This window comes from Oenanthe melanoleuca, chromosome 3, assembly GCF_029582105.1.
Source record: "Oenanthe melanoleuca isolate GR-GAL-2019-014 chromosome 3, OMel1.0, whole genome shotgun sequence".
Taxonomy (NCBI): domain Eukaryota; kingdom Metazoa; phylum Chordata; class Aves; order Passeriformes; family Muscicapidae; genus Oenanthe; species Oenanthe melanoleuca.
Window position 1 is genome coordinate 33,684,569 of NC_079336.1, and position 25,162 is coordinate 33,709,730.

At 38.0% G+C, this 25,162-nt stretch overlaps 1 protein-coding gene across 1 annotated transcript in view; it reads left to right on the top strand.

Annotated features, from left to right (window-relative positions):
- ZNF292 (zinc finger protein 292) overlaps positions 1-25,162 on the top strand; it is a 48,153-nt gene extending 22,991 nt beyond the window's left edge. Inside the window, exons 2-8 of the mRNA XM_056487811.1 lie at positions 2,198-2,352; positions 2,839-2,917; positions 4,300-4,435; positions 9,476-9,678; positions 12,411-12,547; positions 13,736-13,877; positions 15,492-25,162. Of these exons, the coding sequence (XP_056343786.1) occupies positions 2,198-2,352; positions 2,839-2,917; positions 4,300-4,435; positions 9,476-9,678; positions 12,411-12,547; positions 13,736-13,877; positions 15,492-22,664 (8,025 nt within the window). The 3' untranslated portion in view covers positions 22,665-25,162. The remainder of the gene's footprint in view (positions 1-2,197; positions 2,353-2,838; positions 2,918-4,299; positions 4,436-9,475; positions 9,679-12,410; positions 12,548-13,735; positions 13,878-15,491) is intronic.

The window sequence follows — 25,162 nt, forward strand, 5'->3', positions numbered from 1 at the left end:
GGTATTGTAATTGCAATTGACAAAGTGAAACAGATTTCTGATTCACTTCAGTATAGTTGACATTTTTTATTGAGAGGATTTATTTGGGTATTGCTAAGCTTAGCTTAGATGATTTGAAGACAGGAATAAACCTAATTTTGTTTTGTCTTATTTTTTAATGTGACAGCTTGTCTTTCCAGAATAGTTAACATCTGGTTTTCTTACTTGCACCAAGTTCCATTTTATCATTTGAGTTACACTGTATCCCAAACATAGCAAGTTATTTTAGATAGTTGTACTAACATGTTAAAAATTAAACAAAATTTCAACATTTGATGTTAAATGAGTTGAGAACCATTTTGTTCTGTTTCTTGTTCAGGTATGTGGGGGACTCTGTAGCAGAAGAACTTTGTTGCTCAGAGGGCTCTGATTTTCCTTATCAGAACAAACCTTGTCAGAATTGAAACAATGTTGTCAAAATTAGTTTAATTAGAGCTGACCTTAATGAAAAGGAGAACTGTGACTTTTGCTAAATGTCCTTGACAGAATGAGCTCTGTAACATGCTTTCACATGGACAACTATGATTTCCTTCTGTGAAGGAGGTGGTTCTGCAAACAATGGGATAGCAGCAGATATTTTTCTGCCAGACATCAGAAGGTCCTAGTATTTCATTTCCCACAGTATTCTTACAAACAAATCTATTAAATAGTCCACTGGCTGAAGTGTGGGCTCCAAAGACTTAGTAGTACAAAGTCCAGATGGCAGCCAGCTACTTGTGGCTTCCTATCCAAGCTCCATACTGGAGCAAATATTCTCTTAACTTCTTTATCAGTAACTGAATGAGGGGAGAGAGCACATCTTCTGCACTTTTGTGGATGATAGTGATTTGATGGGAGCAATCAGGGTAAGGGAGGTCAGAGAGACTCGGGAGACAGCTCAGCATCCGGGGGAATGCACTGACACGTAGTTCAGCTGTGGTGAGCACAAAGTTGGGGGAGTGGGAGGGAGTAGCCCATGTACCAGTAGAGGCTTGGGACCAGCTCTGGGGCACCAGCCCAGCTGTTCTGACCAGCTCCAGTGTGCCCTTGCTGAGCACCTGCTACACCCTCAACTGTGCTAGCACTAGTTGGAGGGGGATTAATCCCTCTGTTGAGAACCTGTGGGACTGCTTCTTTAGGTACCGGTGGCGGGAAATCCTAATAAATGGGATTCTAAACACTCAGGTTGCCCAGAAAGGCTGTAGAGTATACCTGATCTTCAGGATACACACAGCTCCACCAACATATTACTCCAAACAGTACGTAATAGTCAGACAATCAAAACTGCTCTCTCTTACTCTCAGCTTTCTGTGTGTTATGTACCTCAAGAAGCAAACAGCAAAATTGGTCATTGTAATATGACAGACTCCATGCAACCTGCCATGGTGTAGGAGTTAGTTTGCAATCCATCAAGTTACTTACCCTAGGCATGATAGGGAGAGATCCGTGGGGGTTGTGGTTGGGATGTTGTCTGGAGAACCTTACTATACATTCTGCCTAATTATGTGTCTGAGTCCCCTGGCCTTGACTGCAGTGAATAGAAGTCTTCTGCACTTTGGTGGGTGATATTTATTTCATGACACTTACGAATTTTCGTTTGAAATCAGTGTCTCTAGGTATTCATGTAGCAAGTAGGAAAACAACTTTTTTACTAATGAGTTTTTGATATGCAAATTATGTCTTTGAAATGTATTGAATATATTCCTTTCAGAGCCATGTAAAAAACAATGTCCTGAAGATACCTGTGTCTTCAAGGTGGCAAGGCAGGGGAAAAATAAAACTGTTCCTGGAAGTAGAGAAGTTAAAATAAAGACTGATACTTTAAAATTTACTTGCTTCAGAAGCTGAACTGTAGAAATTAATTTCTAAAAATGAGTTTTCAGCCCTTAACTATGACATGCTCTTCAGGCTTCTGTACTTGGAAAATAGGTATGTACAATGAATCATATGTTACCACAGGGAGGAAGTGCCAGTCACATAACCTTTTTATTTGATCAGAGAATGATTGTGTGTGGAGTCTTAAGTGTCAGTTGTTAATGAAACAGTAAATTTTAAGGGAAAAAAGCATGCTTTGAGAATACATAATTCATATTGAAGATATCTACTAGTGAGAAATACAAAATTTTAAACTTACATTTGTTCCTGATTTTTGGATTTTTTGGTTCCTTTTCCTAAATAGACTTTGTTGGAATATGCAGAAAAGTGGAAGACATCAGAAGATCCTCTGCCTCTGTTGGAAGTGTACACGGTGGCTATCCGAAGTTATGTTAAAGCACGACCTTACCTTACCTCGGAGTGTGAAAACGTAGCCTTTGTGCTTGAACGTTTAGCACTGTGAGTATGGTTTTGTGGTTACTAAGACAAGTCTCTATAGTCTTAACTTTTCATTGCCTAAATGTTTTCCCAGTCCAGTTCTCAGCACTTACCTTTTTCATGGTGGGTGCTGTATGTAAGGTGGAATATCTGGTTGTTGGAATTGAGGCAGAAAGGATTCGTGACCTAGGACAAGCCAACATTCCTGGCTTGAAGCACTTTGCTATTATTGATCTACATACTGTCTGAAAGTGCATCAGTTTGCAAAGGCTTTTACAGGGTTGGATTGAATGATTATTTTTTGTTTTTTTAATGGTATCTTTTAGGGAACTTGCTTTTACAGTTTCTGCAAGAGTGTTCATAACCTCTTCTTTATGTGTTCAAGGAAGCTAACTGTTTCATGGCTGGTGTTTCAAATAATTATTTTGATTTTAGAATAAAGAATTGTTGATTATACAATGTCAACATCAAAAATTGCCTCAAATAATACTCCTTTTTGATTTCCAGAAGCTGTATTGAACTTCTGCTGTGTCTGCCTCTGGACCTACCTGAAAATAAATGGAAAGAATTTCAGGCTTTTGTACAGGTGAGTTTAGTTCATGAACTGAAGACTGAATAGCTTTTCAGAATGGTTTGGAAACCTAGGGATATTGGGCATGTCTGTAAGGAGCAAGGCCTTCAGCTGGAAATCCTACATGCTCTGCAGTAATTCACCTCTGCTGAAGGTGATATAATTTGTCTGCATGCAGCAGTAAGAAAAAATAATAACAGATTATTGAAAGAAAATTCACTTTTTAAAATATAGTTGACTGTTAACACTCTTAGAAATTAAATATGATCATATAACTCACTCTTTACTATATATGGTTGTATGTTTAAAACATATGAATGAAAGCCAGTTGATACTGAAGGGTTGTTAGGTCTCTCACAGAGCACTGGCTGGTTAAGGTTAGAGCACTGCATTAAAGGAGGGTGTTGGAACAAGTTCTGCTTCTCAGTATTTGTCAGAAGTACATAGCGGGAGGTCTAGTCTGTGGTTTTAAAGAAAAAAAAAGGAGGGGGGAGGAGAAAAGAATAATAATGAAAAACCAGATACTGTTACCTCTGAATTTTCAGCCTAAATAACATAGGAAGATTAAAGGCTGATTATTTTAGAGTGAATTTTTACTAGCAATTGCCTTATGTAAATCAGAGATGTGTTTGATGCTAAGGAGTTCTACAGCCCTGAGAGCAGGTGGAAAAGTAAAAGAAAAATGAGCCATTTCTTGGGTTTGTGTTTGTTTTGTTGTTGTTTTCGGGTTTTTTTTTGTGGTGTTTGTTTGTTTGTTTGTTTTTTGTAAAGGACCAATATAAGTTGTGCGTTGCTACTTAAGCCACAGATTTTTGCAGGTGTTTGGTTTGCTCCCAAGTGTACATCTGCTCACAGAATTTATTCTAGGATATAAGTGCAGTAGAAGATATTTTAATTGCTTTTAATACTCCAGCCTGTTTCATCATATTTGCATAGAGTCATGCAGTGAGATCTTAACAGCTAATATCTTTCGACATTATAAAAATATTTTTTCAGTGTCTCCAGAAATTGAGCTGCTGAAGAGTTTGAGAAGATAAAATTTAGGCACCTGGTACCAGAACAATATGTGGACTAGAGAAATTGTTCGTCCATTTTTAAAAGAGAGGCCTATTTCAAAATTAGTTTCAGAAATTTCAGAAGTAGCCCTGTTAATAAATCTCATGGTGAGTGTGAGGCGTTCAGTTGTTTCGGTTTCTCAGCTTATATTTTAGGCAATAGAAGCATAAGTCAAGCCTATGTAGGCTGAGTGTTAAGATTGTTTTGTTATACATTAAACTCTCTATCTGGTAAGGTGTTCATTTGATAACATAAAGTGTAAAGGAGTATGAAAGACACATTAAGAGATATTATTTATGGGGTTTTTTTAACAATACCTTGTTTTATAAAATATTATTCAGGTGGCTCATAAAAACTTGATGGAAAATGGCAGCCAGGAACTGCACATTTTAACAGCACTTACACAAGAGGAGGGAGTGTGGAAGAACCCAGTATTGTGTGGTATTCTGTCCCAGGAACAGTTGGAACCAGATAAAGGTAAAATTTAAAGTTATGGTTGGGATAAAATATACTTCATTCTTATGATACATTGAAATATTATGTGCTATGGAAGTTTTTTGTTCAATATAGTTTGTGGTAATTTATAAGCTATGTAAATAAATATGCATGTAGCATTTTCTGAACTATTAAGAGAATATGTTCATGGTAGCATACAAATAATTTAATGTTGGTATTTTGCAAAAAACATAATCATGCCTCAAATTCTCTTGCCATTTTCTTTATAAGCTATGTGAAGGGAGTTTACATACAGGCTAATTTATGATGGGGTAAGTTAAGTAGTAATATGCAAAATTTATTTGACATAAACCCAAACAGTAAAAACTGAGTACATTTTTTAATGAGAATGTCATTTACTCAGTTATGAAATGCCAAGAGGACCTTTACTGCAGATTCATTTAGACCTGAGTTCTGAGAATTGCTAATAGTTGCATGGGGAAGAGTATATGATCAGCAGAAGCTTACAAGGGTAGTGCCCTGATAATGTTATTTTTGTTTTGGTGATTGCAGTTCAGAAGTGGTATCCTCGTGTGAAAAGGAAAAGGATCTTTGATAACCTTATGAAAAGCCAGGCTGCTGCTGCTTTTTTGGTATCTAATTCTAATTATCCTTAGAGACTTAAGCCTGGATGCCAAGAGTTAAGTTCTTGAATTTTTCATAAGTTTAAATGTAGTAGGGAGGCATTTAAAGAATATCTCACTGAAAAGAGGATCTGGATACAACCATCACTATCCAAGAGATTGTCAAGGTGAATAACAGGCAGAAGGTAACAGCCAATGTGGAACTATTTTCAGTAATTAAAGCACCTGTCACCAGATGTTGAATGATACCAGCAGCCTCAGTTTTGAGAGGAGGAAAAAAAATAGAGTTTTCATCCTGGGTATATTCAAAGCAGTCTTCTGGAACTTTTTACCCTTTCTCCAGACACTGGGTGTCACAGAAGCACGCAGGATTGATGCTGCATTCAGCAGAATTGTGCTGAGATGATGTTTGCATGAAGGGTTCCGAGTCCCAGCTCCTGATAGATGTGGAAAGCATCAAGTCATTTCAGAGTCACCCATAGTGTGAAAGGACATGTGGACTAACACTTAAAAATGACTAAAGAAGTATGGTGGCTCAACTCCATCCAGCAGCCAAACCCCACTCAGCCACTCTCTCATTCCCCCACCAGCAGCATCAGGGAGAGAATCGGAAAGGTAAAGGTAGGAAACTCACAAGCTGAGATCAAGGCAGTTCCATAGGGAAAGCAGAAGTGTGCACAAAGCAAAGCAAGGGATGAATTCCCTGCTACCCATGGGCAGGGGGTGCTCAGCCATCTCCAGGAGAACAGGAACCCACCACACCCAGCAGTGACTCGGGCAGACAAACGCCATCACTGCAAACATCCTCCCCTTCCTCCTTCTGCCCCTGCCTGACAAACTGAGCACGATGTTCCATGGTCTGAATGTCCCTTTGCTCAGCTGGGGTCACCTGTCCTGGCTGTGTCTCCTCCCAGTCTCCCCCAGCCTCCCCCCAGCTTGGCAGTACAAAAATCAGGAAAGGCCTTGCTTGGCTCTGTGCCAGCCCTGCTCAGCAATAACAAAGACATCCCCACATCGTTGTCACTGTGTTCAGCACAAATTCAAAACACAGCCCTGTACTAGCCAATGGTAAGATGATTAACCCTACCCCGGCCAGACCCAGTACATTAGTTTCCTGACTGGCCACTGAAGTTCTTGGAGGTAGACTGTCCATGTGTATATTCACTTCCTGGCTTCATCCTCTGTGACCAAAGCAAGGTTGGTAAGATGTAAAGGTGGTAGATTAATCTGTACCTATCATACATCTGATGAGGGGTCTAGTCGTAGGATTATGAGTAAGGCAAATATTCTTTGTGCTCTCTAAGTCTTCTAGTCAGCTAAAACGTGGTGTTAATCTGGACTATCTTCCATAGAGAACCTGTTAGTGCCTGGAGCTTATTCCTGTTCTTGTGTGCTGCTAATCTGTGGATAACGTTTTCTCTGGTTTAATCTATCTATGGTATGAGCAATACCTGTAATAAAAGTTCATAGTCGTTGTGAACTTGGCATGGAATCACTTGGTAGTAGAAACTGACATGCCAGCTATGGCACTCAAGGGTATAAAGAGGGAAACTGCCTAAAAGGTTAGATCCCAGTCTGTCCAAGTCAATTTGCTAAACTTAGTCGATTGTAGTACTACCTGGCAGATGTTTTCTGCACATCTTCATTTGCCCTCATGTTCTGTAATTTTATATGAATTCTGCACATGCCTTGCACAAATGTTTGTGAATTTTAATGGATGAGGTAGCATTGCACAAAAATGACTATTATTTTTCCAGTAGTTGTTCCTATTAAATATGTCAGGGTTTACACTCATTGAGGTTAAGTGATTTGTTCTGGAAAAGCACTTGTATCTCAAAGATTTTTTATGAGTTATAATTCTTATGGTAGACTAGCAATTTGTCCACAATAACTTTTGAAATTGACACTGCATGATAAAATATATTAATCAAATATTAAAAAAAAAAATAAACAAAACTTTCCTCAATAACCTCAAAATCTTATCCTTAAGGCTGTTCCCCACCATAAACATAGTCCTGTAACCCCAGCACTGATTTTTGTCTTAAAATGTCAGCTTTAGTTCAGTCACAAAACAAACGTAATTAAAATTCATGTTTTGAATGAGCTTGCAGATGTTAAATGTAATGGTTAGAATCACTGGGATTAGAATAAAGGCTTAAGAGCTAATATGTAACTCTAACCCTGAGGTCTTGCTGTGTCTTGTTGAGAAGATAACAGAAAATGTGCTGATGCTTATGCAAGGTAGGCTGGCTGACATAGTAAATGCTAAAGGAAGGGGATTACTGAGATAGCAGATAGAACACAGTGTTTACAATATTAAATGCGGCAATTATAGTAATAAGTTAGAGTGAAACATCTTGGGTTACCAATATATCTTAAAGTCTAAGGTTTTCCTGTATCTTGTTACAGAAATAAGGTAAAATGTTCCGGTGTTATTCCAGGCAGACTATCCAGGACTAAATGTTGTGGGCGAAGGGATTATTGGTACCTGGTAGAGGAAGAGCAAGGCTAGACTATTCAATGTGGTTAGTCACAGAGTCATTTGTGGGTTGTCAGGAATATGAACATTTTTTATAATGCATTGCTAATGTCATTAAAGGAACATTTGTCTGCTGCTTAGAATGTCCTCTAATTAATACAGAAAATGTTTACTGTCTACCCATTGTCTGTTAGTGTGCTCTGGTTTTCCTTTGTTCCTGTATGAATACAAATCTGGTCATAGCTTCATCGCCAAGGGGAGAGGAAGAAGGAGCTCACTTGATTTGAATATTCTTACACATCAGTTAGCCATTGCTGATCATTTGTAACAGGGTACAAGGATATGAACAAATAACTGAGAAGATGGTTGAAATGATAATTCAGCCATAAATCTGAAAATGCATGAAAGATAATGATGGGGTCTAAAAGGCCCGATTTCTGAAAAAGGCAATATTTTCTGCCTTAAGGTCTTGTACACTAAAGTGGTAAAGAAAATGGTTGACCTGATTTTGATTTCAAGATGAACTTTTAATAATGTTCCATGTAAGCAGCTAGAAGAAGGAGAAATCATGAAATAAACACAGTAGTGAATCAAACTAAATAGTGTGGAAAGAGGCAAAGAATAAAATGAGATGAGGGTTTTGTTAACAAACGTGTTTTATATTCTAATAGTTCAGATATTACAGAGAGAATTAATTTTTACACTTTGAAAGTACTTACTTCATCAAGGTGAAACAGAACTTGAAAAGTCAAGAAAATACAAATTATGTGAATGGACAACATGATTCAGGTGAAATTTAGGACAAGGAAATTAAAAAGAATATGATGAAAGTTCCTATCAAGATGTGTCAGAAAGTGAGCGCTGCAGATGACCAGAAGGTTTTGGGAATATTCAAAGGCTGGGAAAAAATCTCATTTAGAAAAGATGAAGATTTTACTCCTAATACCAAAAGCATATAATGAATGTGCTGGTTTTCACAAAAGAAACAACAGTAGAAAAAGTTTGCTGTTTTAAAAAATATGAGGATGTGTTATGAAATTAAAGTGAGGGCAGTTGAAAACCAAGGGGTTTTTTATGTAGTGTGTATCTACCTTGTGGAAACAGGGAAGGGTTGACAGCAAAAGGATTAAAGAAAATTGTTTGTCTATGTGTCTGATTTTAATAATTTACTTTAAATGTTCTCGAGGTAGTACTAAACCTCATGCTTCAAAGCTGAAACAATTTTGATCTTGAAGATTTGGATGAGACCTGAGATGCATATTTAAGAATCAGAATATCCTCCTTTTTGTAGGATTCTTATGCCTTCCACTGAGGCACCTAGAGTTAGGCTGTTAGTGTAAATTACAGAGTTTAGCTCTCTATGTGGGAGCATACCTGAAAAATTCAGTTCAATACCCATCCCTTTTGAGTTTTAGACTATGCACAGTCAAATGCATACACGATAAGCCTCTTTTTTTCAAATAAGGAAACTCTTTTGGTTGAAGACCTGTAAGGTGCTTGACTATATGGGTGTATAATATGAAACATTTCACACCAATAAAAACGGGTTCAGAAACTTTTGTACTTGTCACGTAGATCCTTCCATAGCAAGATCTTTAAAAGGCAAAGGTGTAGAATGCGAGTAAAAAGGATGTACTGGCTTTGTGTTGTCTTTCTGTAGAACAATAATTAAATGGTATCTAAATATTTTAATATTTATATGGTCTCTCAGTCTGTTTTGTATGCAGCTCTTTAGCCAAGAAATTAGAATAAATTAAAACCTGCAAGTATATAAAAGGTCTGTGACAGGGAGTTTTTATGATGAAGAAGTGCAGTTCACCAAGAAGCTTTTTCCTCAACTTTGCTTCGTATCTTTTGTATCTGTTTTGACTTGTGTAAATTTTAGGGGTCAGCTATGATTGAGTAAATGCAGTCTGTTAACTCTGTAATATTGTGGCTTTTTTTTTTTTTTTTTTTAAGTGAATGAATTTTTAGTGTCAGAAGGCCCTGTCCTGCTGGATATGCGTATTAAGCACCTAATGAAAACAAAGCAATTAACGCAAGCTACTGCCCTGGCAAAGCTCTGCTCTGACCATCCAGAAATCAGTGCAAAAGGCAATTTCAAACAAACCTACCTGGTCTGTCTTTGTTCAGGATCACCAAATGAAAGGCTAATGGAAGAAGTAAGTAAATAATGAAGAAGTTTTTTTTTCTTGGACTTATTTCTTTAATGATAGTAAAGTCACTAAACATAAACTGGTGTTCTATAGAAGAGGTTTTTCTTTTAAAATATGATCTAAAATATTTTTGGTCGTTTTTTTTCTTTTCATTTAACTCACTTTTACACTGAGTTGTAATGATTCAAAACACTCATGGAAGTGTTTTATTAGGTCATTAATAGGCATTTTCTGGCTGTGCCACAACTTTGTGTTTGATTTTGCTTGGAGTATTTTAAAACTCTGCCTCATCTCATGAGTAAAGTGAAGTTAATAATTTTTCCACTCTTACTATTTAAACTATGTTTTTTTGTGTATGTATAATACATAGAATGGGGCCCTTTAGATGCTGCTTGCAATTCAGAGAATAAATGTAACTTCACCCAAATATCTGGGTACAACTGAAGGTGAAATCAGATCTTTGATCTGGTTTGTGATATAAAATCTTTCTAATTTAAATACAGAAGTCAGAGAGGAGATGGCAGTTTTGCTCTTTTGTGTTCTTCCAGGTGGCATCTTCATTTCTCATCCCAGTCCAAAGTTTTAGCTGAGCCTTTTTCCTTCTTGAAGGAAAACTAACTAAAAATGTCACTTTTCTTGTCTGCCAATGTCTCTGCTGTCTTTTTGTTGCTGTCAACTTTTTGTGTTAAATATTGAGCATATTGCAATTGCACCTAAAGGGATAAGAGTTGTGCACTGATTAGAGCTGAAAACTTTCTTACCCTAGATACTGATGCATTTCTAAGATGACAGCTTCTCACTGAGCATGTTCTTCAGATACTCAGTAGAATTGGATCAGTCTTGCTCTCTTTCCAGCTCTGCCTGCTGCAGACCCTGTCAGAACAGGCTCAGGAGGGACTGTGACAGGGCTGTGCAATCTTATCTTTGCTGGAGACATGCAATGGAACTTGGAATTTATGACCCTGCAAACAAACAGGCTTCCTTCATTACTCAGCCCCAACACAGAATGGGCTGGTTCAATGAATGAACCATGAATCCCCTGGACGAAAGGAATGGGTTAGCCTTGTTTCTTTGGATGCCATAACGTACAGATAAGTTCAAACTGAGTTATCAGAGAGAACCTAATTCAGGTATTTCTGAGCTTTGGATTGCTTAGATTAGCAGCTTCAGCTGCAACACTATTTGCAGTATTGCTAACCATTTTGGAAAGATCATGTATTACCAAGAGAAGCAGACAAGCCTTAATATGTCAAGGTGGACTTAGGAACTGAGAAGAATGGTCATTTTGTAGTGTGAGAACAGTAATAGAATAGTAAAAAAAGTGTATTATTGGTGTAGACATTTTTATATCCATTCAGAATAGGCAGGAAAGTAACATTTAACCAAATTTTCAGCTTGGATTAGTCTTAATAGTTTTCTTCAGTAATGTGAAGAATTCAGACCTGCAGTATGTGATATGCTAGACTGAACAAACTTGATGGCTGGACCTGTGGAAACCTTTGCACCTTTCCCATAGGATGTGTGAAAAGCTGTAAAAGTTTTTAAAGAAAAATTATAAGTTCAGTTTGCCATATTCTTCTCTAAGCTTTTAATTGATAGTCTCTGTTTGAGATGGGGCACTGAGCAAAGCAGACCTTCAGTCTAAATTGCTATTGCATTTATACTGTTCCATGTTAAGAAGTGCAGCTTTCTTTAGAGGATGACTTTTGAAGTTACTAAACCTCAAATGACATTCAGTGAAGGGCTGTTAGTATATTTACAAATTTGTCAATTTAGAGGTGTGAAAATAAGTAGTTGTACTATTCAAAATTGTAGTTTGATTGCTGGATACCGTGGTGCCCAACCCAGCTGTGCTGCTGCCTTACCCAGAGTGCCGGACCAGCTGGGTGTTTGGGTGAGCACTTCTGTTTCTTGCTTTGGGTGGTCTTGTGATTTCTCAAGAGAGACTTCCAACAGTGCTGTTGTCATAGTTAAGCTATTCTTCAACTGCTGGTGTAAAGAATAAATACCAGCATGTCCTGCCAGATGCACTAATTGAGGTAATCAAACCAGTCTATTGAGAATCAGATTAGACAGTAGTTGTTGCAGTAAGTGCAACAGTACTGATACAGCTGTCTAGTAGTACTGGGCAACTGTGATTTTTTCTTTGATTTGCCACAAAACTAAGTACTTGTATTGGTACTTGACAAATAATTTATATTGTACAGACTGTATTGTTCTTCTAGAACAGCATTCAGGTGACCTGCTTCTTAGTGTACAGCTTTCCTTTGCTTCATATCTTTGATTTTTTTTAAAGTGTACTAGGACATTCATGTTAAACCTCAGATTCAAAAACCACCCAGCTCATTGTATTAAAGCAGTAGTGAAATCAGTGACAAGTAAACTGGATTAGAATTACAGGTAGTTTTCTTTTTTGTGTTAAGCTGCAATTTAAAGTTTTAAGTCTTTATATCACTATTATCATATGTATGTGATATGTATGAGTAATTAATGTACTTTAAAATTCTTGAGTGACTGGGACACTAGATACAAATAAGTCATATGTCTAAGAAACAAGTTTTTATTTACTTTAGTAAAACAGTTTTACTGGTGAGTTTTAACACTGTGTAGAAATGTACTGATTTGCTTTCAAGCTCATCTCTATCCGTTCTGAATGATTGTCTTGCAAAGGCTAATGTGACTGTGTCTGAAAATGCAGCCACTTTCTTAGTCTTCTTCTTCTCTTTTTTCCCTTCTAGATTGCAGAAGTAGATTGCAAAGATGCTCTAGAAATGATCTGTAACCTTGAATCTGATGGAGATGAAAAAAGTGCTCTAATTCTATGTGCAGCATTTCTATCTCGCCAGCTGCAGCAAGGGGAGATGTACTGTGCCTGGTGAGTTTGAATCTTGTTTTCTATCTAAGAACCAAAACTTAGTCTGGGGAAGATACATAAGCTGTAAGTTAACCTTCTTCAGCTAACAAAATCAGTGAGCTAAACAGGAAGGAGATAAGACTCTTGGAGAGCTAAAAAACAAAATTAATGCATTTTGCAAGATAAGCATCCATTACAGGAATTTGAAAGCTGTCTGTATGATGAAGCAAATACCAATAGCTGGTTAATAATTTTTCCATAGAAATAAGAAATTTAATATCTGCCGACAACTGGTCAGCATTATGTCAGCATTTAATAAGTTCTGCTTTTTCTGTCCTGTAATAACATAGTGTTTCTTTTTCTAGCAAACGTAGGAAGAAGCTTTTCAGTACTACTATAACCAAAATAATGAGCTAGATGAAAATACTTATATTTTAGGGCTTGCTTTAATTAATGTGGGAACAAATAACTGGTCTTAGTTGGCAGATATTTGAGCTGTTAGAATTTAAATTTCCTTCTGCTAATTAGCAAACCTGTAAAATTCCTGAAAAATTTGCTTTGTTTGTGTATCTCCATTTTATGTGCAGCAGCAGGAGAAAACTGCTAATGCAGGATTTTGCTTTAAGAGATTCTGCTAAAGTTTTGGGGGTTACGGCATTCCACAAGGTACCAGGTACCCTTGGCTATTTGTACCTGAGGAGGAATGAACAAGTGAGACAATGCAGATACTGTGATACTGTTTGGCTTTGGGAGCTAATCTCTTGCTAAATCACAGTCACATTCAGCTCTCAGAGCAGAGCAGCTTTAGAAAAAATGTATCTACCTCAGAGAAAAGCCAATCTTCTCTAGGTGTTCATAATTACTAAGAGTTCAGAAATATACAGTTCTAGTCTGTGAATAGTAAACTACTGTGTAAGACTTTTCTTTTTTCCAAGACCTCATAATGTATAAGTTATATAGCATAAACTGTGGTAATGCTAGTTTTATTCTGAACTGTCCTTCTGGAATTGAGTCATTGTCATAATTTTGACATTTAGATACTTAATAGTGTCTATTATAGTAGGTATTTTAATAAAAGATAAGGTGTGAATAAATTTCAGACTTTTTCCTCTCCCAAAGACAAAATGGAAACTCTTCTTAGCCTTGTATTTCTTGCTATTAGAATAGTGGTTGTGTTGATGGCCCTGAAATATTGTTCTCTTGTTCTAGGGAACTGACTCTTTTCTGGAGTAAACTGCAGCAAAGGGTAGAGCCTTCTATTCAAGTGTATCTAGAGAGATGTCGTCAACTTTCTGTGTTAACTAAGACTGTTTATCACATTTTCTTCCTGATTAAAGTAATTAATTCAGAGGTAAGGATACTCCTGAAAGAATATTTTTGGCACTTTCAATGGAACTGTGATCAGGAAAATTAATGAAAATTTCTTTGACATCCTGTCTTTCTGTGTAGGATTAGTTTCAGGGCAATCTTAATTGGTTTTAGGAAAGGCCATAGCAACTTCCTTCTGCAGGTAAATTATAAATTGATTCATTTTTGAATCATTAAAACTTTGGTTCCTTTGGAAAAAAAGAGTAGGGTTGAACAGAAAAGCTGGATACCACAACTGAGATGAAGAAAACGCTGAAGGTGAGGTTATAGCCTCTAGGTTTGCCTGTGTCCTCTACATGTGGAATTTTCTGTAATCAGGCCCTAACATTCCTCACCAATATTTTCCATATTTCAAAAATTACAGAAATTGGAGAGGATCAGCTTATGAAGAAAGGAAATGAAGGGTGTATATTAATATATAAGAAAAGAAAAATTACAAGAAATTTAGAAAGAAGAAACTACACAAAAACCCCCAGAACTACAACTTAAAATCTTAAAACCTTTGCTTAGTTTATTTAGTAGTTGCAATATTTAATATTGGTAGCTAAATTGAGCTCTTATGATGTTTTCTGAATGTTGGGATAATAATTCTAAGCATAAAAATACCTGGTTTTGGTTTTCAGTGTTCTGGTATGGCTAATCATGGGCTTCTAAATTTAAAGATTCCCCCCTGCCTCCCCTCAAAGATGTGAAATAAATTGGAATTATAGAAGGGGAGGAAAATAACTTTCAGAGTCTTGTGATATTAAGATCTCTGCCTGCTCCATACGTATTGATTTTTCTCCAGTAAGCATTTGATAATTTACTTGTTGGCAGAAATTGGAAACCATGTAGGTAATAGACTTGTACATTCATAAACTTGCTGAACTTCATTCTCATGTATGCCACAGCCTCCTTTATGCATCCTTAGCAGCATAAAGAGCTTTTAAAGTCAATGTGAATGTAAATGGAGTTGCCTTAGGGTATGAATGAGTAAAGACCACATGACCTTTAGAACATTCAAATGATGGAGCATTTAACAAAATTTAACTGTGCTTACTGCTTTCAATTGGACTGAAGCCATGTGTTCAGTTGAAGTCAGTTGACTTTGAAGTTAATTAATTTTTAAAAATAAAAGTAAACCTTTCACCTTAAATGATCTCCAAATTATAGATTTTTCTGAAGATCATGTGTTTTTCTTTAACTGCAGCAATTTTTACCATTTGAATTCTACCCAATGTTAAATTGATATTTCATAGAAGCTCAGTCTCAAATATCTGTGGCACAACTGACAGGTTTTATTCCAAGGAAAAGGCTCAATATTCTCTAATATAAACTGAACACCTCTAACATACAGTCCAAAAGTCCACAAATTAGAGCATACAATTAATTGGTCTTTTAGTTGTATGTAAACTTTTTTTAGTAGCATGACGACAAATTATGCAACTTAAGAAATAACATCTGAAGACAATCCATTATTTTTCTTGGGGTAAAAAGTGTTACTGTGAACCTCTGGTGCATTGTTTTTTTCTGACACGATTGAATAATGACATCTTTTACTTACAAGTACAGAAAGAGTTAGATAAAGTGACGTACTAAAATTAGTCTTGCTTTACAGATCGATGGTGCTGGACTTGCAACCTGCATTGAGCTGTGTGTGAAAGCGTTGCGCTTGGAATCCAGTGAAAATGCAGATGTCAAGATATCTATTTGCAAGACTATCTCCTGCTTACTTCCAGATGATTTGGAGGTTAAACGTGCTTGTCAGCTGAGTGAATTTCTTCTGGAACCCACTGTGGATGCATATTATGCTGTTGAAATGCTATATAATCAGCCTGACCAGAAGTATGATGAAGAGAATCTTCCAATACCAAATTCTTTGCGCTGTGAGCTCTTACTTGTGCTGAAAACTCAGTGGCCTTTTGATCCAGAGTTCTGGGACTGGAAAACTCTAAAACGTCAGTGTCTGGCACTTATGGGAGAGGAGGCATCCATCGTGTCATCCATAGATGAACTGAACGATAGTGAAGTTTATGAGAAGGCTGAGGATGGCCAAGAAGATAGTAAAGAAACTTCTCTGAATGGGCTTACTGGCATTGATGAGGCTAACAGCCTTCTTAGGGGTATCAGAGATGAAAAGCAGAAAAAGAGAGAAATCAAAAAACTCAGAGAGAGGGGGTTTATATCAGCTAGATTTAGGAACTGGCAAGCTTACATGCAGTATTGTGTGTTATGTGACAAGGAATTCCTAGGTCACAGAATAGTTAGACATGCACAGAAACATTATAAAGATGGAATTTACAGTTGCCCTATTTGTGCCCAAAATTTTAATTCTAAAGAAAACTTTGTACCTCATGTAACTTTACATGTGAAAAAATCTAGCAAAGAGAGATTGGCTGCTATGAAACCACTGAGGCGACTGGGAAGACCACCTAAAATAGCAACTACCAATGAGAATCAGAAAACTAATTCTGTATCCAAACAGGAGCAGCGACCCATTAAGAAGAACAGCCTCTATTCAACAGACTTCATTGTGTTTAATGATAATGATGGCTCAGATGATGAAAATGATGAAAAAGATAAACCTTACATACCAGAGATAGTGCCAGTTCAAAAACCACCCCCTGTTAATGAGTTCACCTGCCCTGTAACACTTTGTAAAAAAGGCTTTAAATATTTTAAAAATCTAATTGCACATGCAAAGGGCCATAAAGATAATGAAGAAGCTAAACGTTTTCTTGAAATGCAGAGCAAAAAAGTGATTTGCCAGTACTGTAGGCGACATTTTGTAAGTGTTACTCACCTGAATGATCATTTACAAATGCACTGTGGTAGCAAGCCTTATATCTGCATACAGATGAAATGTAAGGCTGGCTTTAATAGTTATGCTGAGCTGTTGACCCATAGGAGAGAGCATCAAGTCTTCAGAGCCAAGTGTATGTTTCCCAAATGTGGCAGAGTGTTTTCTGAAGCCTATTTACTCTATGATCACGAGGCACAGCACTATAATACCTACACCTGCAGAGTCACAGGCTGTGGGAAGGTGTACCGCTCTCAGAACGAGCTGGAGAAGCACATTGAGGATCACAACAAGCAGTCTGAAAAAGAAGAGCAACCTGAAAACCAAACTAATCAGCCTGATCCTAGTCAGCCTTCTAAAGCTAGTGAAAGTACGGATGGAGTTGCTGTTAAAGAGGAATTGACATCTCCTCCAGCTGAAAGCCGAAGCAGTTTCATTGAAGGAGAAAACGTCTGGAACCAAATCAAAGCAGAACCAGTAGGGAATGAAAGTGTAAATGCATCAGTGAGTGTACTGCAGCAAAGCAATTCCTTGCCTAATGCTGGTTCAGAGCAGTCTCCTGTGGGTTCAATAAAGACAGAAGAAACAGTTCCAGCAGGCAGCATTAAGCTGTCTATTAACCAGAAGATCCGAGATAATTTTGTAAAAAGAGGTAAATTGGCTGCTACAGCTAGTAAAGTTGATACTACTAAACCTGGAGTCCAGCAGTTGTGCCCATCAGTTGACTCTTGTCTTCCAGTTTTCCAAGAGAGAAAGGAGGAAGGCTGTGTCAGTCAGACTCAAAATATTCAAACTGTTTCTGTGACCTCAGACACATTAAAACCAGAAGCCCTTGAATCAAAAAGCTTAGAAAGACAAGTGAGCATCGTAAATCCATTCAGCATGCAGAATCAGACTGGGTATCGAAACAGTGTACCCATTTCCAAACTTGAAATTGAAGACAGTATTAAAGCTGCAGCTAATCTGTATAACCTGCCTTTAAAAACTTTAGAAAGTATTACATTTATTCCATCACAGCCTAACATAAGTAGCTCTTTAGTTCCAGCTGTGTCACCAGCAGCCCCAATTCAGAAATTTAATTGTCAGGTTGAGGGGTGTACTCGAACATACAATTCATCACAGAGCATTGGCAAACATATGAAGGCAGCACACCCTGATGAATATGCTGCTTTTAAAATGCAGCGTAAAAATAAGAAACCGCGAAAATCCAGCAATCTGCAAAATGTGCCGAATGATGGGAAGATTGTATATCTTATGCCATCACAAGTGGGCAATCCCAATGGTGCTGCTTTTACTGCACAGAACAAATCAAATTTGAATCCCACCTGTTCCAGTCAAGTGCAGCATGTCTCAAGTACTCTTTTCCCAACCCACTTAGAAAATCTGGTGAATCCTATGTTGCCTATTGTGGAAAGTGTCATAAATCCAAATTTGTCTACTCGTATTAAAAGTGAGCCTGAGAGTGTTTTGTGTTCACAAATGGAAAATTTGTCTGCTGCAACCTTACCTTCCCAGTTGGATGATCTGGCAAAAACAGTTATGCCTCTGAATATTGATGGTGGTTCAGATCCTTTTCTTCCTTTGCCTGCAGAAAATGGTCCAATGTCTCTCTTTCCTTCGTCAGCAGAGAATCCTCCAAATTCAGTCTTCTCACAACTGGAAAATAACACCAATAACTTTTCTTTGCAACTAGAAGGAAACACTAGTTCTACCTTCCCAAAAGAGGAAAGTGTTGATCAGATATTTCCCTCACAATTGAATAATGAAAATAACTTCAGTGAAACTAGTTCTCAACATGCAGCTTCAGAAAAGGTGAAAAAAGATCGTGGCAGGGGCTCAAATGGGAAAGAAAGGAAGCCAAAACACAACAAGAGGGCAAAGTGGCCAGCAATAATTAGAGATGGCAAATTTATCTGTAGCAGGTGCTTCAGAGTGTTTACTAATCCTAGATCACTTGGTGGTCACTTATCTAAGAGGTCTTACTGTAAGCCTCTTGAAGGATCAGAAATTTCTTCAGAAGTTCTGCAGGCTAATGGACAATCTTTGCTTGCCAGTATGATTCTTTCTTCAAATTCATTAAACTTGCAGCAACCTCAGGAGTCTGCCTTCAATCCAGAGACATGTTTTAAAGATCCATCATTCCTCCAGTTACTTGCAGCAGAAAATCGTTCCGCGCTGCAGACTATGTTTCCACGGGCCAATGTGACTAACTTTAATACCAGTGGGAATGAGGAAGGTAATCAAATTATAAAACAAGCCTTGGAAACTGCAGGCATCCCAAGTAGCTTTGATAACACAGAAGTAGTTCCACGTATGGTTACAACCAGTTGTGTCTCTGGTACAACTCAGATAAATGCAGCTGTTCTGCCCAGCTCAGCCACGCCCACTCTGCTGCAGACAGTCTGTAACCCCAGCCCCCTATTGACAGACCAAAACAGGACCCTCAATGCCAAAATTCCTCCACTAAACGAATGCAAGAGTTTGCCTGTTTTTGCAACAGAGAACTTAATGCTAAAGACTATTGAAAATGGCTTGTGTGCTGGCTCACATTCTAACACTGTTGCAGCAGTGGAAAACTTTGCAGGGAACAGTTCACGAGTTTCAGTTATAAGTAGTCCCAAGAATTCGGGATCAAGCAACTTGAATAAGAAGGGAACCAGCTCTTCAAAGAGGAAGAGAAAAACACCTACACCCCTTCTTGTGCCCAGTACATCACAGAAATTAGCAGTAAACAATGCAACAGTAATGGGACTTTTAACCAAAAGCACTGAAGGAAACATGCAAATACAGGGAGAAGGTTTTCAGTCCAACTTGCTGGCTAATTGTGGCTCTCAAGCAGTGGTGGAAAACCTTGCACAGAAACTCAGTAATGCTGACAATCAGTTATTCATGGCCAGTATCAAAGAGAATTTCAAAACAAATCTTGAGGCTCATACAGTTCTGCCCCCTTTAACAGTAAAAACTGAAAATGGGGATTCCCAAATGATGGCTGCAAATTCTTGTGTGCAAGCAAATTCGGAAGAACAGATTTCACAGGACAGTGTTATGCAGAACTTCGAAAAAACCCTGGAAATAATTAAAACTGCTATGAATTCACAGATGCTTGAGGTGAAAACTGAAATTCAGGATACTGTTGCTGCTTCAGGACAGAACTTGCAAGTAAATAATGCCCAGACTGCTTCAGAAAGTTCTGCACACAGTGTAAAACTACCCACTTCTACACAGTTTGCTGTGCACACAGGGAATGTTACTGCTGCAAAGAGTACCTCTGCTCAGTCTGAGATATCTCAAAAGGATGATACTCAAATGTCAGAAATTTTGGAAGGCTTGCAGAAACTGAAGCTAGAAGATGATTCTCCCATTCCCATCTCTGAGATTGTTTCTCAGTGTCCTCCAGCAAATAAGGTAGCACCAGCAGTTCCTGTTATATCAATTGAAAATAAACCCCTCATCCAGCTATCTCCAGAGGCAAGTAACATTCAATTTAGTGATAGAGTTAATAAACCTTTCGTATGTCAGAATCCTGGCTGCAATTACAGTGCTATGACAAAAGATGCATTATTTAAACACTATGGCAAGATCCATCAGTACACTGCAGAAATGATACTAGAAATAAAGAAACATCAACTGAAGTATGCCCCATTCAAATGTGTTGTAGCTACTTGTCCAAAAACATTCACAAGAAACTCTAATCTCCGAGCGCACTGTCAGCTTGTACATCATTTTACAACAGAAGAGATGGTAAAGTTAAAAATTAAGAGGCCTTATGGCAGAAGATCTCAAAATGAAACTGTAAACACAGCCCCACAACCTGTTGAAATAAAAACTGTGCAGACAGTAGTAATAGAAAACAAAACTGTAGCTCCGTTGGTCAAAGAAACTCAGATAAAGGAAGCTGTAGAGCCTGTAAAAGTATTGGAAAAACTTCTACCAGAAAATAGTATTCCTGAAAGACTGGAAAAACCTCCCCAGGTGGTTTCTGTTCCAGTGGAGCAGCACAATCCAACATCTTTTGATAGTACACAGGAACAAGCCAAAGTACGCAAGGTTAGGAAGCACAGGAAGGAGAAGGAGGAGAGGAATGGTAGGAAGCCTGTAACAAAATCTCTGGAGTTTCCCCCTAGATACAGCCCTTACAGACCATACCGGTGTGTCCATCAGGGCTGCTTTGCAGCCTTCACAATACAACAAAACCTAATTCTTCATTACCAAGCTGTGCACAAATCAGACCTCCCTGCTTTTGCTGCTGAAGTGGAGGAGGAGAATGAGCAAGGCAAAGAGGAACACGAGGAGGTGGAAACCAAACCTGCTGTCAGGGAGTTCAGGTGTGAGGTGAGTGACTGTTCTCGCATCTTCCAGGAAGTTACCAGCTTGATACAGCATTATATGAAGCTTCATGACATGACCCCAGAGCAAATTGGAAACATGAAATCTGCCCCAGAGGTGGGAAGGTTTTTTTGTGACCAGTCTCAGTGCAAGTCTTCGTTTACAGCATATATTAACTATGTTGTGCATCTTGAGACGGATCACAGTGTTGAGATAAAGCCAAACAAAGTAGAAGATGATGGTATGTTCAAGTGTGACTGTGAAGGCTGTGACCGTATTTATGCTACTAGGTCTAACCTCTTGAGGCATATTTTTAACAAACATAATGATAGGCATAAAGATCATCTAATAAGACCCAGGAGACTGACACCAGGCCAGGAAAACATTTCAAGCAAAGCAAATCAGGAGAAACCGTTGAAGTCTAAACAGAGAGGACTCAAAAACAGATCAGGAAAAGAAGGTAACAGGCTGTCAGTGAAAACTAAACGAAAGAAAAATATGAACTTGGAAAACAAAAACTCAAAAGGAATACAGGTTCAGGAAAATAAGGCTTATTCACTGAAACGCGGCAAGTACGTGTATTTTATAAAGGCCAGAAATGATGCCTTATCAGAATGTACAAGCAGGTTCATAACTCAGTATCCATGTATGATAAAGGGATGTTCATCTGTAGTCACAAGTGAAAGTAACATAATAAGGCATTATAAATGTCACAAACTGTCCAAAGCTTTTACTTCCCAACACAGGAATCTTCTTATTGTATCTAAAAAACACCCTGTTTCCCAAGTAAAGGAAGCCTCTTGTGAGCAGGAGGAAACTGATAAAGTAACTGATGTGAAAGAGCCTGAACCAAGTTTGATAGCGAGCAATAATGACTCAAGCACAACTACCTTACCACAAAAGGAAAATGAAAAAGGTGAGAAGGATGAAGTGGATGAACTGACAGAACTATTCATTACTAAACTAATTAATGAGGATTGTTCAGCTGCTGAAAATCAAGCAAAAATCTCTTCAAGTGTAAATAGTGACTTGCAGGAGACCAGCTCCTGCCCCTCAGAGAAGCAAAAATCAAACAACCTGAAAAGAGCAAATAAAGAAAAAAATGTATCTCAAAGTAAGAGAAAGAGAGCTGAGAAAACAGAGGAAGCACTGCCCGGTGGCGTGAGTAGCCTGCACAAGGAGGAGGAGACTGCTGTCGCCATTCAAACTGCCGAAGAGCAACCTGCGGCTTTTGACTGGAGCTCGTTCAAGCCAATGGGTTTTGAAGTGTCATTCCTCAAGTTCCTTGAAGAATCTGCTGTGAAACAAAAGAAAAACTCTGAAAGAGAATATCACAGCGGCGGAACCAAAAAAGGGTCCCATTCAAACTCGCGGAAAGTCAGTGAGAAGGCCCCCGCAGCAAGTGACAACGTCACTTGGTCCTGTTCTGAAACTGAAACCCTTGTACCGTTTGCCAACCCATCACGGCTTCCATGTGGTGATAATGTAAAGATAGTGTTAGACAAGACTCTTAAAGACTGCACTGAGCATGTGTTGAAGCAGCTGCAGGAAATGAAACCTGTTGTCAGTTTGAGACGGCTCGAAGGACCTTGGGAGGATAATCCAGAGGTTATAGCTGCAAAAGTAATTGTTTTGGGTACTGAGGAAGGGGAATCAAAATATTGAAAACCTAATGTGTTTAACCATGACCTGTAATAGAATTTATTTTGAATAGGAAGCCATCAAGCATGCCTAGTAACTGTGGAGCTCTTTTATTTTGAAGTGATTTAATCTAGCAAAAAACATGACACAAGTCATGTAAATGTCTTATTTGTTTTTATCCCTATGGGACTTGAAGAAAGTAATTGCTTCATTTTTGTAAATACTTGATCAAGACCTCAACTTTCTATCAGATTGTTCTTTCCATAAACTAAATCTTTGTGAGTTGTCTGTGATTGGTATCTTTCACCAGGTTACTTCTCGTGTATAACGGTTTTCTTTATTTGTAGATACATTTTTTTGTATATATTTATTACTGTAAATCATTTGCTGCCACCAGCAGTCTGTAAGTCTAAACTATTAAATGACACATTTATATTCGGAATTTTAATTTGTAACTAAGTGAGCAAGTTTTTAAAACTGTCCTTTAATCATTTTAAATTAAGAACTTTTGAACTAAAGCTATCTAAGTCTGCCATATCCAGTTTATTTTGCATAAAGCATTTATTTACCGAAGAAAAGCTGGATAAGATCACATTTCATAGGTTAAACATACTGACACACTCTCATTTTTGTAAATTTTAACATCCAGTATCTATGGATGATATGTAGTTAACACATAAATATAATAGTTTTCTTATAGCTACATTTTTCATTGCTTTTAATTGGTTACAAAGCATTTATGATTCCATAATAAAAATGGAAATGTGAATAAAAATAGTTTGCTACATTGAAGATTTAAAACAATATTTGGTATTAAAGAATCCGTTGTGAATGTGATAGAAAATTAGTAGTGTGGAGCAGTGTATATATTTGAGGTGGTGATTTGTGAAGTAGCCCAGTATTGCCTTAAATAAAAACACATTTCATTTCTTGTTTTATACATGTGATCTTATAAAGGTTATTTTTGTTTCTGTAACTTAGATTGGTGTATAGTTTAATTTTTGTTAAAAAAACAAAGCAAAACAAAAAAACTTCAGAAACCATTTTTGTAAATAATGGGTTTATAAAACAGATGGGTTTATTTTGATAATACCAGTTTGGTATCTATCTATAAAATACACGAGTCCTTATGCCATACCATTAAAAACTAAATAAACAAGGCACTTTCTGAAAGGGAAGTGAGATGGTGGTCTTACAGATGAACTCGGTGGTTGTGCTCTGTGTTGGTGGCATAGGCTCCCTTTGCGCTCCTCTGCCTCTCGCTGACTGTAGTGGCACCACTCACAACCTCTCTTTTCCACACTGGAACGAGCCTCAGAATTGGTGCTGCTTTAGCGCCCGGGATTGGAGCAATTCCTCTCTATGCTGCTAATGAAATGACAGGTATCCCGTTTGTTGAGTAACCAAAAGTGTGAGTGCATTGGTGGGAGCTGTCAGTACCCAGGAATCTTCAGTGTTGGTTTTCATGCGTGGTTATGTTTGACTCAGCCAGCTGGATTGTGTGGTACCAAAAACTTTTCTTGGATTATTCTCGTTTCTGGATGTGACCTACCTTCAGTAATATAAAACAGTCTTTATCTTGGGTGAGATTGGCTTGATTTTTTTTTCTATAAACTTGTCTTGCTGTGTGAAGCTTTTGCATTAAATGCTAGATTTGATTGCCTGTAAGCTATTCACCTCGAATCTCTTGACAGTTTTCCTGAATATCAGTGCAGAGGGCACCTTCCTACAACCAAATGAAGTGACTTGTTGCGAGAGTGAGGATTATGTGTGAACAGCAACAGCATTTCACCTCGGGCACAGCCCTTGGTTTGCTACATGGTGCTAAATTGCTTACCTTCGCAGAAAGTCCGTGCTTCCATTTGAACAGAGCCCGTTGGCTCCTCTCACTTTCCATCCCTCCCAAGTGACCAAACTCTTATTATGCCTCGTTAGTAAATCAAAGGTGCAGTCCGAGAATGATAAAACCAAAAGAAACCCTTGCATTTTTGACTCTTAAGAGTGATCATTATAATCATTACAAGTACACAGTGCCATTTTCTACCTGCCAGAGGCCGCTGGTCCCCCTGGATGGAGCTTCTGCTGGATACCAGCCACGGTGACTGTAGAGGGAACTTCTGCAGGGGAGAAGAGAGCAGAGATCCCCTGGAGAGGATCCTCAAAGCTCACCTGAATTCTCGTGCTTTCAGCCGTACCTAACCACTTCAGTCACTGTCAACAGACCTCGCAACTGTTAGTCTTCAGAAGAATATTTGTGTTGTGTAAGTTGAATAGTTTCAACATTCCCGGTGATTGATACTGTATCATTTGCAATTCTTGGACTGAGGATAGCATACAACTATTTAGCTACACAGTGCTATACCAGAATGTTGTTTTTAAAAAAGAGAAAAGGATTTAAAAAATCCAATGTCATAAATATCCAGGAAGTAAATTTCTGAATTTGGATCTGAATTTCTGAGAATAAAATATTTAATACTGTCTCATCCCAGTCTATCCAATTAAAGCAGATGCTGTACCTATTA